Here is a 19,817-nt window from a genome sequence, read left to right as displayed (position 1 = left end):
GCAGGTGTTTCAGCCTAGCTCAGTGCATTCTGTGGTGGTGGGTCAAGCCTGAAGAAAATACGGAGCTTGCGCTGTGATTGGCTCAGTGTTCTGACACTCATAGGGACGCTATGTCACCCCCAAGTCTAAGGCTAGACCCCGAAAATTCTAGCCCTTTGGGTGCTGCCATAGTTACATTAGAAGAGCCCATCCACAAAGGCTTAAGGTCATTGGCTACAGATAAAATGACATATCACGTTATATGTACAGTAGCTTTGATTGGACTGATCATGTCAACAAACTTTAGTAATCTGGGCCAGCAGTCATCATCATGAATCAAGTCAACAATCTACTGGCAAATCATTTTTAATCCTTGTCATATGAAGAAAAGTTAAAGATAAAACATCGGTGCTCATCGGCAATTGGACATAAACATTACACAACAAGTTGGAAATTGCAAATTCAACAATGACTGGTTTGGAAGGAATCAGTGAGAGGTGTCCCAAATCTGTGATTAAGGGGCTCTTTTCCAAGTTAAAAATTCTAAACATTGGCCATGCTGTCACTGAAGCATGATTTGTGCCGCGCTCAAAACAACTTAACTCGGCACTGCGACTTCAGTGAGTTCAAGACAGCTGGGAAGTCGGGAATAAACGAGCTCCGACTGGGAAAATACGTTTTGAAAGGTCATCTAACTCGGAATAGTAAATTCGGCCTCTTTCTAGAGCTACGACCTGAAGATCAATGACGTCATGATCCGACCTTGTTCCGAATTTTATACAGATCAATGAGGATATGTAGACATTTGAAATTTGGTTTAATTTATTGGTTTTATGAAATTTCTCAGACAATTCTTTTTACATTTCTTTTAATCTAGGTTGAGGTTAACTAATTGTGAGTGCATTTATCCAAACAGAATGTCAAAACAAGTATTTAAAATGCTTTATTTCTCTACAGTATGTGGTTAGTTGCCTGACGACTTAAACTTCATTCTTCCGCTGCTCTATCGTTCAGCTACATACTTCATAGCAGAGAAGAAACTAACGACCGTGGGCGGAGCAAGGAGTTTAGGTAGCCAGGTCATGTGGTTAGTAAAGGGTAAACTGATTCACAATTATAGCTGACATCCCATTGATTCCATGTGCACTCCTATGTTTTGTGGGATTTTCTTTTTGTTTCAAAAGAGCAACACAATACTATTTCTGTCCATCTCCAAGTCTTGATGACTTGATCCTGGAACATGAGAAGAATACATGAACAAGTTCCACAAGAAAAGCAACATTAAAACTAAAAAGGACCCCAACTTTCTGGTATTTTGCAAACGGATAGAGGGAAACATACGGTTAAAACCATTATTCTGTACAAACAACTAATTATGAAGAGGTGTGTTCTGGGTAGGGGTTGCTTGCTTTACGATGCACGTCATTCAGCGGGAGGGGGCTCCTGTGGTTCCCGATTCACTGAAATAAACACACATTGGTTATTATACATTTTTGTTTGTCATATCACCTACAAATACACCTGTCCACAATGTCAGAATTTCATTGCAATATTTTCAAAAAGACCTACAGAGATCACTTGATAAATTCCTACCTTCCTCCCTGGCTTTCATGCGAGCTACAAAATTGTAACTCTTGTTCCTGCGGTAGTTCTCATAAGGGTCGTCCAGTGACACCCCCACTCCTTTATACTGGTCCCACTTGTCCCGGAGTTCTCCCCCCTTGATGGGGTCCTGGATGCCCTGCTCCTTCGCGCCAAGCCCCCCTGAACCACTCCAGCCCATTTTCATGAGCAGTTGATGGCCCTTGTTCTCCTCTCCCAGCCTGCTGTCTGGAGGCAGGATAGAAGGGGCTGCTCCAAGCCCAGAATTAGTGCTGTGGAGATCACAACCAATACATTCAGTAATCTACAGCCTTCAATGCTCTGCTTTAAATGTTCAATGTGAGAATGACTGTCTCCATTATGTCAATGGCATAGTTACGGTCCCGACCCTCCCCAAGCCCCTATTCCTATGATATGCACCGATTTGTAAGCATTATGCCAGAGGCGATATGATGTGTTAAGAGCAGTATACATTGCACACCGAGATGAGAGGGACTTACGGAGGGGAGGGGCTACGGGACTTCTGGGAGGCGGGGGCGGGGGCAGAGGCATGTCCGGGCTTCTCTAGCCGTCTCTTGTCAGGAGAGCGAGATCTGGAGCGAGACCTGGAACGAGAGCGACTGCGGGACGACCTGGATCGGCTCCTGCTCCTGTGGAGGGGAAAGTTAAACAACATGATCCGTCAAAACTTGACGACGTTCACTCCACAGTGTTACTTAACACCAACTAACCGCCAACCAAATGAGGAAAACGGTCTACCAATACATCTCCACTGTATCGTACAGGCGTATCTGATAGTATTTCCTTACGAAATCTGCAATTCCTGTTAAATCAGGAAGAAACCCCTCTGCGTGTACCTGGAGCGTGACCTGGAGTAGGAGCGAGAGCGGGACCGCGAGGAGGAGCGGGAGGACTTGGAGGAGCTGGAGCTGGAACGAGATGAGGAGCGGCCCCGACTACGAGAACGGCTGTGTGAACGACTACCCCCGTGGGCACTGGGAGAGACAGAGAGAACACACACTTCGTTAGAGCACTCATCTCTCATATAGTACTTACAGATGGGAAACAGAGAGCCAGACTAACAAAGCATTTGTATTTTGCCTGTGGATTTCAAAGGCACATTTATTTTAGGTTTAGTGGTACCTAAAGTCTCCTTGTACTACAGATACAGTGCCTTGCGAAAGTATTCGGCCCCCTTGAACTTGGCGACCTTTTGCCACATTTCAGGCTTCAAACATAAAGATATAAAACTGTATTTTTTTTGTGAAGAATCAACAACAAGTGAGACACAATCATGAAGTGGAACGACATTTATTGGATATTTCAAACTTTTTTAACAAATCAAAAACTGAAAAATTGGGCGTGCAAAATTATTCAGCCCCCTTAAGTTAATACTTTGTAGCGCCACCTTTTGCTGCGATTACAGCTGTAAGTCGCTTGGGGTATGTCTCTATCAGTTTTGCACATCGAGAGACTGACATTTTTTCCCATTCCTCCTTGCAAAACAGCTTGAGCTCAGTGAGGTTGGATGGAGAGCATTTGTGAATTGCAGTTTTCAGTTCTTTCCACAGATTCTCGATTGGATTCAGGTCTGGACTTTGACTTGGCCATTCTAACACCTGGATATGTTTATTTTTGAACCATTCCATTGTAGATTTTGCTTTATGTTTTGGATCATTGTCTTGTTGGAAGACAAATCTCCGTCCCAGTCTCAGGTCTTTTGCAGACTCCATCAGGTTTTCTTCCAGAATGGTCCTGTATTTGGCTCCATCCATCTTCCCATCAATTCTAACCATCTTCCCTGTCCCTGCTGAAGAAAAGCAGGCCCAAACCATGATGCTGCCACCACCATGTTTGACAGTGGGGATGGTGTGTTCAGGGTGATGAGCTGTGTTGCTTTTACGCCAAACATAACATTTTGCATTGTTGCCAAAAAGTTCAATTTTGGTTTCATCTGACCAGAGCACCTTCTTCCACATGTTTGGTGTGTCTCCCAGGTGGCTTGTGGCAAACTTTAAACACTTTTTATGGATATCTTTAAGAAATGGCTTTCTTCTTCCCACTCTTCCATAAAGGCCAGATTTGTGCAATATACAACTGATTGTTGTCCTATGGACAGAGTCTCCCACCTCAGCTGTAGATCTCTGCAGTTCATCCAGAGTGATCATGGGCCTCTTGGCTGCATCTCTGATCAGTCTTCTCCTTGTATGAGCTGAAAGTTTAGAGGGGCGGCCAGGTCTAGATTTGCAGTGGTCTGATACTCCTTCCATTTCAATATTATTGCTTGCACAGTGCTCCTGTTTAAAGCTTGGGAAATCTTTTTGTATCCAAATCCGGCTTTAAACTTCTTCACAACAGTATCTCGGACCTGCCTGGTGTGTTCCTTGTTCTTCATGATGCTCTCTGCGCTTTTAACGGACCTCTGAGACTATCACAGTGCAGGTGCATTTATACAGAGACTTGATTACACACAGGTGGATTGTATTTATCATCATTAGTCATTTAGGTCAACATTGGATCATTCAGAGATCCTCACTGAACTTCTGGAGAGAGTTTGCTGCACTGAAAGTAAAGGGGCTGAATAATTTTGCACGCCCAATTTTTCAGTTTTTGATTTGTTAAAAAAGTTTGAAATATCCAATAAATATCGTTCCACTTCATGATTGTGTCCCACTTGTTGTTGATTCTTCACAAAAAAATACAGTTTTATATCTTTATGTTTGAAGCCTGAAATGTGGCAAAAGGTCGCAAAGTTCAAGGGGGCCGAATACTTTCGCAAGGCAATGTAAGTCTATGAAATGTGTGTGTGTGTGTGCGTGCGAGACATAAGGCTGGTTAGCAGGCAGCCGGTCTCACCTGTTGTGTTTCTCCTGGCCCTTTTTCCTCCTGGCTCTCATCTTGGCTCTGAAGAACTCATACAGGCCGTTCTGTTCCCAGCCCTCACTGACCGACAAAAGACATTGCAATCAATAGAGCCAACACATTGCATTGATCACTCAAGCACATGAAGCGAAAATGTTTGTGTTTTACCTGTTCCTGGGTCTATCATGGGATGGAGGGCTGTAGAAGGCCTCCACAGCAGCGAGCAGGCGATCACTAGGGGGCATGGGGGGAGGAAGGCGGATGTCTTTGGGATCCAAGGCTTTGTATTCATGGTCTTCAAGCTTACGCATATAAAACAGGTGGAAAACAACCGTTTAAATCACCGGGGCCCGAGAAATACATAGTGAGATGTGGAAAATGTAGCCTTGAAAAGCAATAGACATCTTCATACCGTGCTACTCACTTTGACTAGAGGGGCCATGAGTCCGGCGGGCAGGTCGAAGTAAGGGACGTTGGGGACCAGGCTGGGGTCGTCCTGGTTGACGTGAGCCGGGGACAGCCGCTGCCTCATATGGGGGGAATGTCCGTTGAAGCCGTGGGGCGGGGGGCCGAAGTCAGGGTGCTGGTTACCCCCCCAGGGAGGGTGCTCTCCTCCCCCCATGCCCGGAGGAGGGATCCTCTGGCTGGGGTGGTGGTGGGGCGGGGGGCCCATGTCTTGGTCAACACGCAGGGGCAAGGGGAGCGACTCAGTTAAATGACATGTTTTAGATAGAACGGTCAGTCCCAAATGATCATGTAAATCAATATGTGTACTGTCACTATGGATGGTGGTCAGGAAAATCAGCCAGAAGGGTGCTTATACAATAGTCATAGAAAAGTTAAACAGTGAATAATGAGCTCCCATGGTGGAACCTGTCCTGGATTCTTACCTCCGGGAAAGTCTCCCTGTGGGTAGTCAAAGCGGTGTGGAGGGTAGGGTGGCCTCTCAAAGTGGTGTCTGGGTGGGAAGTCATCCTGCATGAAGCGTGGAGGAAACCGGCCGAAGTTGTGGGGAGGCGGGGGCGGCTGGTTGAAGGGAGGGGGCCCTTGCTGGTGGGGCGGGAAGGGCCCTCTGAAGTGGGGAGGCCTCTGCATGCGGGGGAATGGGGGCTCTCTCTGGCCCCAGGGGGGCTGGTCGGGTCCCTGGTTGCTCCAGGGGGGCTGGTCGTACTGACCGCTCCAGTTGGGAGGGGGCTCGTTCTGTCCTCCCCCTCCGCTCCAGGGACCGCCCTCCCCCCTCGGAGGGCCTCCGCTCCAGCTGGGGTCCCCCCTCTGTTCGTTCCACATGCCTTCGTGGCTGTTCCAGGGTGGGCAAGGCGGGGGCGCCTGGGTAGGGTCAAACGGAGGCTGAGAGGGGACAAAAATAACGGGTGTTTAAGCGGACACTCATCTTCCATGTTACCGTACCTTCACCACTCACTCATCCATCAACTCAGTTTGTTTGCATAGGACTGATTCGATAGATTGACTGTAGTTCCTATCTGTTCAACTATGAAAACAGTAAACCTGTAAATACAATACCAGTAAAAAGTTTGGACACCTAACGATGCTACATTGTAGAATTATAGTGAAGACCACAAAACGATGAAATAACACATGGAATCATGTAGTAACCAAAAAGTTGTTAAACAAATCAAAATATATTTTAGATTCTTTAAAGTAGCCACCCTTTGCCTTGATGACAGCTTTGCACACTCTTGGCATTCTCTCAACCAGCTTCACCTGGAATGCTTTTCCAACAGTCTTCAAACAGTTGCCACATATGCTGAGCACTTGTTGGCTGATTTCAATTCACTCTGCGGGTCCAACTCATCCCAAACCATCTCAATTGGGTTGAGGTTGGGGAATTGTGGAGGCCAGGTCATCGGATGCAGCACTCCATCACCCTCCTTGGTAAAATACCCCTAACACAGTCTGGAGGTGTGTTGGGTCATTGTCCTGTTGACAAACAAATGTAGTCCCACTAAGCACAAACCAGATGGGATGGCGTATCGCTGCAGAATGCTGTGGTAGCCATGCTGGTTAAGTGTGCCTTGAATTCTAAATGAATCACAGACAGTGTCACTAGTAAAACACCCCCAATACCATTACACCACCTCTTCCATGCTTCACAGTGGGAACCACACATGCAGAGATAATCCGTTCACCAAAAATCTCAAATTTGGACTCATCAGACCAAAATACAGATTTCTACCGGTCTATTGTCCATTGCTCGTGTTTCTTGGCCCAAGCAAGTCTCTTCTTCTTATTGGTGTTTTTTTTGTTGTTGCAGCAATTTGACCATGAAGGCCTGATTCACGCAGTCTTCTCTGAACAGTTGTTGAGATGCGTCTGTTACTTCAACTCTGAAGCATTTATCTGGGCTGCAATCTGAGGTGCAGTTAACACTAATGAACTTATCCTCTGCAGCAGAGGTAACTCTGGGTCTTCCTTTCCTGTGGCGGTCTTCATGAGAGCCAGTGTCATCATAGCGCTTGATGGTTCTTGCGAATGCACTTGAAGAAACTTTTTAAGTTCTTGAAAATCTCCATATTGACTGACCTCCATGTCTTAAAGTAATTATAGACAGTTGTTTCTCTCTGTTTATTTGAGCGGTTCTTGCCATAATATGGAAATGATCTTTTAGCAAATAGGGCTATCTTCTGTATACCACCTTACCATGTCACAACACAACTGATTGGCTCAAACGCATTACGGAAAGAAATTCCACCAAAGTACTTTTAACAAGGCACACCTGTTACTTGAAATGCATTTCAGGTGACTACCTCATGAAGCTGGATGAGAGAATGCCAAGAGTGTGCTAAGCTGTCATCAAGGCAAAGGGTGGCTACTTTGAACAATCTCAAATATAAAATACATTTTGATTTGTTTAATTCCATGTGTTATTTCATAGTTTTTATGTCTTTACAATTATTCTACAATGTAGGAAATAGTCAAAATAAAGAAAAACCCTGGAATGAGTAGGTGTCCAAACTTTTGACTAGCACTGTATATCAACAGACTATTCCTTATATCAGTTTGAGAGTTGTACATTATAAAAAGGGAAGAGTGACACAGTGCATATAAACAACACAGTAGGACAAGCTTACAGGCTGATTGGGGTTCCAGCCTCCAGGCATGTGTTGTGGGTCGAACCAGGGTTTGGAGGAGGAGTTATCAGAGTGGCCAGTGTTGTTAGCACCGGGGTCTGATCTGGGCGGGGCTCCGTCATAATCACCAGGAGGGCCAGACATGGATGCCTTCACCTCTCCTGTCGACGCCACAAGACAGAGAGAAGGATAATTGGTTAAAGGGTAAATATGGCTAAAGATATATAATCAACATGTAAACTTAATAACATGAATTGCTTAGTGTGTGTGTGTGTGTGTTTGTGGGTCTGTATGCAAGAGAGACAGATTAAGAAGTCCAATCAAACCAGTCACCTGCATCGCTACAGTGATGTTTTGCTGACAGACCAACAGCCTCATCAACATGCAAACAAAAGTGTTTATGCGGGTGTGTGCTCGAGTATGTTTCTCTCTCCCCTCACCAGGCTGAGTGGTGACTGCCTTAACGTCGGGCTCTGCTGCAGCTAGCTGGCTCACTGCTGCTGCGGCAGCTGCAGTCTGCTGCACCGTCAGGTTGGCCACAAACTCCTCGTGCTGCGTCTTCAGGGTCTGGATCTGCTGCTGGAAGGCCAGCTGAACGGGCTGCACCACCGCAGCGTACTCTGTGATCAGAGAGGCCTGGGAGAGAGGGCAGGGCCACCGCTAGTGTTATACAGAGAACACTCGAGTGATGACTGGCCTAGCCGGAGTAAATCAATTCAATTTCAAAAAAATAAACGTTATTCTATTTTGATGGAACTAGGGTTATGGGGTAGGACGTGTATATGTGGTTAACCTCAAAGTCCAATCCTTTTAATGGTCAGCCGACTTGCAGTATTTCACTATACTAGGCAACTAGCCTCAGTCCTCACCTGATACTGGCCCAGGCCCACAGCTGGACTCTGTAATTGCTGGATCGTCACCTCGTCGAAGTAGCCATTCTTTTCCCAGAGCTGCAGGAGCTGTGAGAAAAACGAGAAACAGAGGGTGTCATTCAGACCACAGGCAACATCTAAACTCAGCAAAAAAAAAAAGAAACGGTCTCTCACTGTCAACTGTGTTTATTTTCAGCAAACTTTTAACATGTGTAAATATTTGTATGAACACAGGATTCAACAACTGAGACAAACTGAACAAGTTCCACAGACATTTGACTAACAGAAATGGAATAATGTGTCCGTGAACAAAGGGGAGGTCAAAATCAAAAGTAACAGTCAGTATCTGGTGTGGCCACCAGCTGCATTAAGTACTGCAGTGCATCTCCTCCTCATGGACTGCACCAGATTTGCCATTTCTTGCTGTAAGAAGTTACCCCACAGGCCTCCCGGGTGGAGCAGTAGTCTAAGGCACTGCATCGCAGTGCTAGCTGTGCCACCAGAGACTCTCGGTTCGAGCCCAGGCTCTGTCGTGGCCGGCCGCGACTGGGAGGTGCATGGGGCGACGCACAATTGGCCCAGCGTCATCCGGGTTAGGGAGGGTTTGGCCGGTAGGGATATCCTTGTCTCATCGCACACTAGCGATTCCTGTGGCGGGCCAGGCGCAGTGCACACTGACCAGGTCGCTAGGTGTACGGTGTTTCCTCCGACACATTGGTGCGGCTGGCTTCCGGGTTGGATGCACGCTGTGTTAAGAAGCAGTGCGGCTTGGTTGGGTTGTGTTTCGGAGGACGCATGACTATTGACCTACGTCTCTCCCGAGCCCGTACGGGAGTTCTAGCGATGAAACAAGACGGTAACTACTAACAATTGGATACCACGAAATTGGGGAGAAAAAGGGGGTAAAATAAAATAATAAGTTACCCCACTCTTCCACCAAGGCACCTGCAAGTTCCCGGACATTTCCGGGGGGAACGGCCCTAGCCCTCACCCTCCGATCCAAAAGGTCAATGGGATTGAGATCCGGGCTCGTCGCTGGCCATGGCAGAACACTGACATTCCTGTCTTGCAGGAAATCACACACAGAATGAGCAGTATGGCTGATGGCATTGTCATGCTGGAGGGTCATGTCAGGATGAGCCTGCAGGAAGGGTCCCACATGAGGGAGGAGGATGTCTTCCCTGTAACGCACAGCGTTGAGATTGCCTGCAATGACAACAAGCTCAGTCCGATGATGCTGTGACACACCGCCCCAGACCATGACGGACTCTCCACCTCCAAATCGATCCCACTCCAGAGTACAGGCCTCGGTGTAACGCTCATTCCTTCGACGATAAACGCGAATCCGACCGTCACCCCTGGTGAGACAAAACCGCAACTCGTCAGTGAAGAGCACTTTTTGCCAGTCCTGTCTGGTCCAGCAATGGTAGGTTTGTGCCCATAGGCGATGTTGTTGCCAGTGATGTCTGGTGAGGACCTGCCTTACAACAGGCCAACAACAGTCCAGCCTCTCTCAGCCTATTGCGGACAGTCTGAGCTCTGATGGAGTTCCTGGTGCGTTCCTGGTGTAACTCAGGCAGTTGTTGCCATCCTGTACCTGTCCCGCAGGTGTGATGTTCGGATGTACCGATCCTGTGCAGGTGTTATTACACGTGGTCTGCCACTGCGAGGATAATCGGCTGTCCGTCCTGTCTCCCTGTAGCGCTGTCTTAGGCATCTCACAGTACGGACATTGCAATTTATTGCCCTGGCCATATCTACAGTCCTCATGCCTCCTTGCAGCATGCCTAAAGCACGTTCACGCAGATGAGCAGGGACCCTGAGCATCTTTCTTTCTGTGTTTTTCATAGTCAGTAGAAAGGCCTCTTTAGTGTCCTAAGTTTTCATAACTGTGACCTTAATTGCCTACCGTCTGTAAGCTGTTATTGTCTTAACGACCGATCCACAGGTGCATGATCATTAATTGTTTATAGTTCATTGAACAAGCATGGGAAACAGTGTTTAAACCCTTTACAATGAAGAGCTGTGAAGTTATTTGGATTTTTACGAATTATCTTTGAAAGACAGGGTCCTGAAAAAGGGACATTTCTTTATTTTGCTGAGTTTATATGGAACAATGTCTCCATTGAACAGGCAGTCCACTTACCCGCGTAACCTTCTGCTGCTTGTCCTCCTCTACAGCCAGGAAGCTGGTGCAGTAGATGGGCACCACCACCTTCTGCAGCGCTGCCAGCAGGTCCCTCTGCTGCTTCCTCTGACTGGTAGGACAACAAGACAAGGTTCACTTAACTAACCACGAATACAATGCATGACATAATTACTTCCATTATCGAGCGCAAGCAAGTTAGTTTTGTATGAGGAGTTTAAAATACAAAGAAGCGCAGTCTGTGTATGTGTGGCATTCTGAGAGTAAAAACAAAGCCTCATTTTCATCATGGTTCTACCAGTGATGGAGGACATCATTGGTGAGATAGATGAGGTGAAGGCGGAGTTCGAAGTGGGCTGCGTCGGCTGTGATGCGGTTCCGGAGGTGTGAGCACATCAGCTCACAGTGCAGCGGGCCCTTGGCGTTGTTGAACATCCAGTTCTTACCAGCCTGGGAGGAAACAAAGATCAGTTTCGGATTGGGAGCTTTAACACTGTGCGGGCCTTGTTGTTCTATACTAGTGTTCTTTATTAGCCCTGTTTATGAAGATGTGTGTATGACCACAAACCTTTCTACAGAAGGAACCGGAGAGAAACATACAACTGACTAAATATACCAGAGCATTCTCCAGTTCATCTATTGTTCATGTCGTCATGACAAATTCATGAACGTACCGAGATGGCGTCTTTAGTGCAGGTGTCAATGATGGGCTGCAGCAGGTTGTCAAATTCAGAGATGTCCTGCTGAGTCTCCGCTAGCAGTTTCTGGGTCTGCTGCTCCATGGCCAGAGCTATGGCTGCCGTCACTTGCTCCTGGAATCAAACAAATGACAACCATTTCAGTCTGGACATCTAGGGAAATAAACAGCAGCTGTAAAATGTATTTGCTTGGAAACTTTGTGTATTCTGTCTCGCACATTTATGACCAGAGAATATAGGATATGGTAGCGCTGGTCAGTCTGTGACATTGGAGGGCCAGTGTGTGCAGGTTTTTGCACCAGCCCAGCACTAACATATCTGACTCAACTAATCAAGACTGACTGACCCTGGGGTACAGTGACCCGTACCTGTCTGAGAGTGAGCAGGTGCTGTTCTTGCTGCTGCAGATTCCATTGGCTCTGCTGGATGAGTTCATCCAGAGAGGGCGTGGCAGGGGCAATGGGGGGCGGAGCCAGGATCGTGATTGGTGGAGGGACATCTGGGACTTCCTTACCGGGTGGATTATAAAGATCTGCAAAATAAGGCCAAAATGTCAGTGATTAAAGGATAAAAAGCACGATAAAGAAAACATTTATTGTACTCTCGATGCTTTTTGTCATTTGCACAGGTACTTGACAAGGTGGCCTAAAAAATAACAATGAAATAAAATTCCTCAAAAGAAAAGCTAGTACTAAAACAAGGGCATTTTACATGCAACTAGCTTCATGAAAGGAATGTCCTCATCTTCATTTGTACTCAATTGCTTTATACTTCAAAGGAATTGAGATTGAAAAACCATGAAGCATTTTGCAGTATCTCTGAAACCTAATTTTGTAACAGGAGAGCATGTGGATTTTTAAGTCAAACTTTGCAGCAGCATAGAATCACACGCAACAAACAAAAACAGAAATCTGCATCTGATATCAACAAGCATCAAGAAAATCAAAAACTCTTAGCAAACTGACATACTTAGGCCTTGCAAAGTCCAAACTTGAACTGTGGTTGAAAAAAATCTAAAACGAGAATGTTTTAGACAATAACGAAAATAGAAGGAATACGATCAACACCAGTAGTCGGGGTATCCTCCATTTTAAAATGATCATGATTGAAAAATACAAACATGATAAACAATACAAAAACAAAGCCTTCAAGCACCGGTGATGCAAAAACACCAGATGAATGTCGAGTAAAATGTGCAAGTTGGGACTTCTATCATCCCAGTAAATACCTTCCAATTTATACTCCTCACACTCGTGGGTAGTAGGATCTACGTGGGGAGAAGCACACATTACAATACAGTGGCATACAAACAGCCACAGATATAGCCTATCTATTATATAGAAATAAATTCAGGTCTGGTCTTCTTCCTGCAATGACTAAAAAATTGTGAGCAGATTCACAAGTTAGGCTACAATATCTGCACGTGGTGGTTGTGTTCCAAACCTGCTGCAAAATGGGATAAAAAAAAGACTGTTGGCATTGGAATCTAAGACAAGACAAGTTGAATTGATAGCTATATGAACTACATACGCTGGTGGTGTTCCATAGCAAGCTTGCACCGGTAATAGGTGAAGAAGTCCCCACCAAACAGAAAAGAGAACTTGGGATTGTCCTTCTGTTTCTCCATTGTCATCTTCTCAAACTCGGGGCCATTTCGAGCCACAAACTGGGCCAGTTTGTCAATGACATTTTTCAGCTCTTGATCTGTGGAGAGAGAAACGTTTTTGGTGAGTCACATGATTTCTGACAGCATGACATCCATTTAGGGGTTTTATTATTGTTAAGTTAGCTAACTCGGCACATCATTTAAAGCAAAGCAATCTTGATCAGGTTATTATGAGACCCTGAAACCTGGGGCACCCCTCTTTACGTACTGTGCAAGGTAACTGTGTAAAGGTGGGCAGAAAAGTAATCGTACATGAGGGACAACATCGACGCTAGGGCTGGGCGGTATACCGTATTTTACTACACTGAACGAAAATATAAAAACGCTGGTCCCATGTTTCATGAGCTGAAATAAAATATCCCAGAATTGTTCCATATGCACAAAAAGCTTATTTTTCAAAAATGTTGTGCACAAATGTGTTTACATTCCTGTTAGTGAGCATTTATCTTTTGCCAAGATAATCCATCCGACAGGTGTGGCATATCAAGATGATGATTAAACAGCATGACCATTACACAGGTAATGTGGTGGGGACAATAAAAGGGCATTTTGACTTGCGATTTAGATCAAAACACTTGGGTAAACTAGTCTAATTAAATAATTGGAATATAATATTGGGTACTTTGAATACAATGTTTGGCATGACAATGAATGAAAATGTCAGGGTGGAGTTATTGTGACAGGGTAGGAACCAAAGTGTTGGTCATTGTTTCCTATGGGACCCTATAAGCCTACGGCCCGGCCCGTCACATGACCGGGCGAAGCCGGTGAGGCCGGAGCGCCTTGCTCAAATCAAACAAAAATCTGCACTGCTCGGTTGTTGACGTCAACAAAAAAATATAACTGGTTTGCATTGGCAAGGCATATAAAGTGTTTTTATCAAAAGCAATCACTTTTGCATGTGAAAACACTGAATCCTACTCCGCGTGCCAACCCAAATCACTTTAGTGGGCCAGATGACTCATGCACGGGAGGCAGCCCGGTTCAGGAAATGAATTTAATCACCCGCAGGATCCCCTCCCTAAACCGAGGTACTGTCACCCCCCCACACACTTTCTCCGCTTCTTTCTCCCTCATCACCAAACAGCAACAAAGCAGACAGTACCTATGGTTCGGCCCTCTTGTTCTTTGATACTGTTTGAGTGCATGTCGATGCGTGTGTCTGAAAGAGAGGTTTGTTGTATTCTGTTTGTATGTCCTTCCTTTCCCCTGCTCTGTTCTCCTGTCACTTTGTAGATTAAATTGGTCCTTCCTTTCAGTGATGTGAATGCACACCTGGGGGGGGGGTTAGGGTTAGGGAGGGGGGGGGGGGTTAGGGTTAGGAAGGGGGAATGGGGAGAGGAAAGGAGCCTTTACTGTTTGTTAGGGCCCTGCACTGTTTTGATGCTAAGCACAAGATTTTGTACATCCTGTTTGAAAGGTGTGTGTATGGAATGGGGTCAATCTGCATGGTTAGATGGTAACAACGGCACACACCACACACTGAGCACAGGTGGATATGTTCAGATGGACCCTTTAGTTTATGGATTCGAAGCTCAAGAAGTGGACACGTCAATGATTTGAAAACGCGATCATTGATGAACGTTTTTTTTTAGATGCATAAAAAAAATCTTTGAATTTGTTTATTTGGAAGCCGATGATTAATGAACCCTTTATTTAAAATATTCCATCACACTGTTCACCTCACCATTGCGTTGTGATTTGTTTATATATTAAACTCCTCTACCCCACATGTCGAACTCATTCCACAAATGGCCGAGTTTCCACTCCACCCTTGTACTTGGTGGATGAATTAAGGTCAATAATTAGTAATGAATTTCAGGGCTCCTGAGTGGCACCCGTCGGTCTTAAGGCACTGCATCTCAGTGCTAGAGGCGTCACTACAGACCCTGGTTCGATTACAGGCTGTATCACAACCGGCCATGATTGGGAGTCCCATAGGGTGTCGCACAATTGGCCCAGCATCGTCCGGGTTAGGGTTTGGCCGGGGTAGGCCGTCATCGTAAATAAGAATTTGTTCTTAACTGACTTGCCTAGTTAAATAAAAAATTGCTTCATTCGGTGCAAACTATGCATAACAGGGCCAGCTTAATAGACTCCCATCAGTATATCTAGAGTAAAGTATAATTACATAAACTTTTCAAAGCACGGGTAGACCGTTCTGGTAGATCACCTGAGGCATGTGCACAAGATTAAAATACATGCATACTTGCATACATACATTGCATACATGCATACATACTTGCCGAGCTCGAGTTTACATGGTTCTGCACACGTTTCAGGTGATGGGGATCTGAACGCACTACAAGCGCTTTGAAAAGTTGATGTATTTATACTTTCCTGTGGATATATCGTCTCAGATTACTACACGCAAAAGGACCAGCCGCCCAGACAATCAGTAAAGGTTGACTGAAATAAGCCTGCATCTCGCAAGTGGTTTGAGAATGATCTGTTGACTCTTCTGTATGTATGCATGCATGTATGTACAGTGCCTTGCGAAAGTATTCGGCCCCCTTGAACTTTGCAACCTTTTGCCACATTTCAGGCTTCAAACATAAAGATATAAACCTGTATTTTTTTGTGAAGAATCAACAACAAGTGGGACACAATCATGAAGTGGAACGACATTTATTGGATATTTCAAACTTTTTTAACAAATCAAAAACTGAAAAATTGGGCGTGCAAAATTATTCAGCCCCCTTAAGTTAATACTTTGTAGCGCCACTTTTTGCTGCGATTACAGCTGTAAGTCGCTTGGGGTATGTCTCTATCAGTTTTGCACATCGAGAGACTGAATTTTTTTCCCATTCCTCCTTGCAAAACAGCTCGAGCTCAGTGAGGTTGGATGGAGAGCATTTGTGAACAGCAGTTTTCAGTTCTTTCCACAGATTCTCGATTGGATTCAGGTCTGGACTTTGACTTGGCCATTCTAACACCTGGATATGTTTATTTTTGAACCATTCCATTGTAGATTTTGCTTTATGTTTTGGATCATTGTCTTGTTGGAAGACAAATCTCCGTCCCAGTCTCAGGTCTTTTGCAGACTCCATCAGGTTTTCTTCCAGAATGGTCCTGTATTTGGCTCCATCCATTTTCCCATCAATTTTAACCATCTTCCCTGTCCCTGCTGAAGAAAAGCAGTCCCAAACCATGATGCTGCCACCACCATGTTTGACAGTGGGGATGGTGTGTTCAGTGTGATGAGCTGTGTTGCTTTTACGCCAAACATAACGTTTTGCATTGTTGCCAAAAAGTTCAATTTTGGTTTCATCTGACCAGAGCACCTTCTTCCACATGTTTGGTGTGTCTCCCAGGTGGCTTGTGGCAAACTTTAAACGACACTTTTTATGGATATCTTTAAGAAATGGCTTTCTTCTTGCCACTCTTCCATAAAGGCCAGATTTGTGCAATATACGACTGATTGTTGTCCTATGGACAGAGTCTCCCACCTCAGCTGTAGATCTCTGCAGTTCATCCAGAGTGATCATGGGCCTCTTGGCTGCATCTCTGATCAGTCTTCTCCTTGTATGAGCTGAAAGTTTAGAGGGACGGCCAGGTCTTGGTAGATTTGCAGTGGTCTGATACTCCTTCCATTTCAATATTATCGCTTGCACAGTGCTCCTTGGGATGTTTAAAGCTTGGGAAATCTTTTTGTATCCAAATCCGGCTTTAAACTTCTTCACAACAGTATCTCGGACCTGCCTGGTGTGTTCCTTGTTCTTCATGATGCTCTCTGCGCTTTTAACGGACCTCTGAGACTATTACAGTGCAGGTGCATTTATACGGAGACTTGATTACACACAGGTGGATTGTATTTATCATCATTAGTCATTTAGGTCAACATTGGATCATTCAGAGATCCTCACTGAACTTCTGGAGAGTTTGCTGCACTGAAAGTAAAGGGGCTGAATAATTTTGCACGCCCAATTTTTCAGTTTTTGATTTGTTAAAAAAGTTTTAAATATCCACTAAATGTCATTCCACTTCATGATTGTGTCCCACTCGTTGTTGATTCTTCACAAAAAAATACAGTTTTATATCTTTATGTTTGAAGCCTGAAATGTGGCAAAAGGTCGCAAAGTTCAAGGGGGCCGAATACTTTCGCAAGGCACTGTATGTATGTATGGGTGAGCTTGTTGGATGAGCTTGTTAAAAAGCTATGATATAAAGTGGGATTATTTTTTAGAAATAGATCTTGCCTCTCCCTAAATAGCAGGAAGCAGATTGTACAGCCAACTTTCCTGCCAGTTCTTGAATATGGTGACACTTTTGACCAGATTGCAGCAGCAAGTACTCTTAAACCTTTGGAAGCCGCACTTCGCTTTATCACAGGTGAATGTTTTAATACTCATCACTGCATCATGTATCACAAGGTTGGCTGGTCCTCATTAAAGTCCAATAGATCACTTCATTATTCCCGTTTTGTTTACAAAGCTCTACTACACAAGCTCCCAACCTATCAAACTTCGTTGCTAACGTAGAACAGAATGAGCTACCAAACCTACTCACAGGATTGGTCACTCTGGTCTCGACGAATTTAGGTAAATCTTCCTTTCGTTTTTAGTGCCGCCCATTGTTGTAATAACCTACAACATTCCTTGCATCTTGATTCCCTGGTGCCGCTAGGGAGTTTAAGACTCTGGTGTTGAATTAAGCAATTGAGGATTGCAGGTGCTTCGATTGATTGTAGTGGTTTATTTGTTGAAACTGTAGTTTTATATCATTTTCTTGTTTTATTTGTAATGTTAATTTTTCACCCAGTTTGAGAAAACGTTTGTACACAAGGCACCATTGGGAATGAGAACCTGGTCTCAATTTGGCTGCCCTGAATAAGTTAATAAAAAGAATAAAGTGTTAAGAACTATTATTATTTACAATAAAGGCACACCTGGCCAAACCCGGATGACGCTGGGCCAATTGTGCTCTGCCCTATGGTACTCCCAACCACGGCCGGTTGTGATACAGTCGGGAATCGAACCAGTGACGCCTCTAGCACTGAGATGCAGTGCCTTAGACTGCTGCGCCACTCGGGAGCCCACATGTTTTATTATATTCAACATTCTGGCTTGTAGATCTCGTAAGAGGAACATTTCCTGATACAAACGCTAATTCATGCACAACGTTGAATCCAATGCAATAATGCCGCATTCAAAACAACTGGAAACTCCGACCTGAAAATCACTGACGTCCTGATTTGACCACGTATGTTTCCGAGTTCCCAGTTGGTTTGAACGCGGTATTATATGCAATTCAATGTCGGATTCTCCAGGCAAAATCGACGCATGCGCGACTATACTATCGACGCCAGCTAGCTATGTAGTTTAAAAAAAACACTGTCCATGAAGGTTAGGGAGCTAATTTTAAAATGATTAATTAGTTAATAAAAGAAGCTAGCTACAAAAAAAACTATTCTAAATCAGTCACGGCAATCATATGCCTAGCTGGCTTTTGCATGCTAACTAATTTAGCAAGGTAACGTTAGCATTAATAGCTAATCAAAATGAAAGATACAAACCCTCAGGAGCTGTAGGAATATCCATGTTTGTCTTCAATCAAGTAACAGCGAGACCGAAAAACCTCAAAGACCCACGAAGGGATTTAATTTGTGAAAATTCTACCTAGCTGTGTGGTTAAAAAATACAGCAGCATTACAAAATGTTAGATACTCTGGTACCGGAAGTACTTCGCGGACTTTAGGGCGCCACTGTCCAGAGTAAAGCAGCTACCATGCTACAGCGTCCCCCAGTGTCTTAACAAGCACTGGGAGGACTGAAAGAGTACACAGGTAAGTCCAACCTCAGCGTCATTAAAACTAGGTATGATGATTCACTACTTTTCACCCTCCCAAAATATGATGACTCCTATTTACAATTAACCATTTCTTGCATAGCCTAATGATAATGAGATTGCCTATAGGGAGGAGGTCAGAGACCTAGCAGTGTGGTGCCAGGACACAACCTCTCCCTCAACGTCAGCAAGACAAAGTAGCTTATTGTGGACTACAGGAAACAGAGGGTCGAGCACGCCACCATTTCACATTGACGGGACTGAAGTGGAGTGGGTCAAGAGCTTCAAGTTCCTCGGTGTCCACATCACTAAGGACCTATCATGGTCCAAACACACCAACACAGTCACGAAGAGAGCGCGACAACACCTCTTCCCCCTCAGGAGGCTTAAAATATTTGACATGGGCCCTCAGATCCTCAAAAAGTTCTACAGCTGCACCATTGAGAGCACCTTAACTACTGCATCACCACTTGGCATGGCAACTGCTTGGCATCTGACCATAAATCACTACAGAGGGTAGTGTGTATGGCCCAATACATCACTGGGACTGAGCTCCCTACCATCCAGGACCTCTATATCGGGCGGTGTCAGAGGAAGGCAATAAAATTGTCAAAGACTCCAGCCACCCAAGTCATAAACTGTTCTCTCTGCTACCCCACGGCAAGCAGTACCGGAGCGCCAAGTTTGTGACCAAAAGGCTCCTAAACAGCTTCTACACCCAAGCCATTAGACTGCTGAACAATTAATCAAATGGCTACCTGGACTATTTGCATTGACCCCCCTTTTTTTGGTTGCACTGACTCTCTTGCACTGGGTCTATGCACACACTGTACTCTACCCATACACTCACGCATACATTTTGACACACACTCTTCACCTATGTTGCTGCTACTCTGTTTATTATCTATCCTGATTGCCTAGTCACTTTTACCTACATGTAGATATTACCTACATGTACATATTATATAACTATCTCGTGCTCCTGCACATTGACTCGGTACCAGTAAGTCTTGTGTATAGCCTCACATTTTTTTTACTTTTTAACGGCATTATTGGGAAAGGGCTGATAAGCAAGCGTTTCACGGTAAAGTCTACATGTGTTGTAATCGGCGCATG

General features: G+C 44.9%; 1 protein-coding gene across 2 annotated transcripts; it reads right to left on the bottom strand.

The window, feature by feature from the left end:
• Positions 1–329: 329 nt before the first annotated feature.
• On the bottom strand, positions 330–18,579 carry LOC139409104 (calcium homeostasis endoplasmic reticulum protein-like). Of its 2 annotated transcripts, XM_071153804.1 has the most exons (18): positions 18,430–18,579; positions 12,779–12,952; positions 12,477–12,515; positions 11,617–11,780; positions 11,225–11,362; positions 10,849–11,000; positions 10,551–10,662; positions 8,402–8,491; positions 7,973–8,168; positions 7,533–7,693; positions 5,334–5,790; positions 4,868–5,118; positions 4,612–4,745; positions 4,438–4,524; positions 2,439–2,576; positions 2,082–2,231; positions 1,573–1,853; positions 330–1,439 (listed from the first exon to the last, which is right to left on the bottom strand). In XM_071153804.1, exons 1-18 carry the CDS (start codon positions 18,452–18,454, stop codon positions 1,402–1,404), a joined length of 2,787 nt encoding a protein of 928 aa, XP_071009905.1. In that variant the 5' UTR covers positions 18,455–18,579; the 3' UTR covers positions 330–1,401. The 2 variants fall into 2 exon arrangements, with proteins under 2 accessions (XP_071009905.1, XP_071009906.1); XM_071153805.1 differs by lacking the exon at positions 12,477–12,515.
• Between the last annotated feature and the right edge of the window lie 1,238 nt (positions 18,580–19,817).

The sequence above is a fragment of the Oncorhynchus clarkii genome, chromosome 5 (assembly GCF_045791955.1).
Source record: "Oncorhynchus clarkii lewisi isolate Uvic-CL-2024 chromosome 5, UVic_Ocla_1.0, whole genome shotgun sequence".
Taxonomy (NCBI): domain Eukaryota; kingdom Metazoa; phylum Chordata; class Actinopteri; order Salmoniformes; family Salmonidae; genus Oncorhynchus; species Oncorhynchus clarkii.
The sequence above is the reverse complement of the archived record's forward strand: the minus strand, read 5'-3'. Positions and strand labels throughout refer to the sequence as shown.

Excerpts from the sequence above, each read along its gene's own strand:
- LOC139409104 (XM_071153804.1), bottom strand. The coding sequence starts at position 18,454 with ATGGATATTCCTACAGCTCCTGAGG. Across the intron at positions 12,516-12,778 it reads TGCTATGGAACACCACCAGC|ATCCTACTACCCACGAGTGT; the intron begins GTATGTAGTTCA and ends CTCCCCACGTAG. Across the intron at positions 5,791-7,532 it reads GCTGGAACCCCAATCAGCCT|CCTCCGTTTGACCCTACCCA; the intron begins GTAAGCTTGTCC and ends GTCCCCTCTCAG.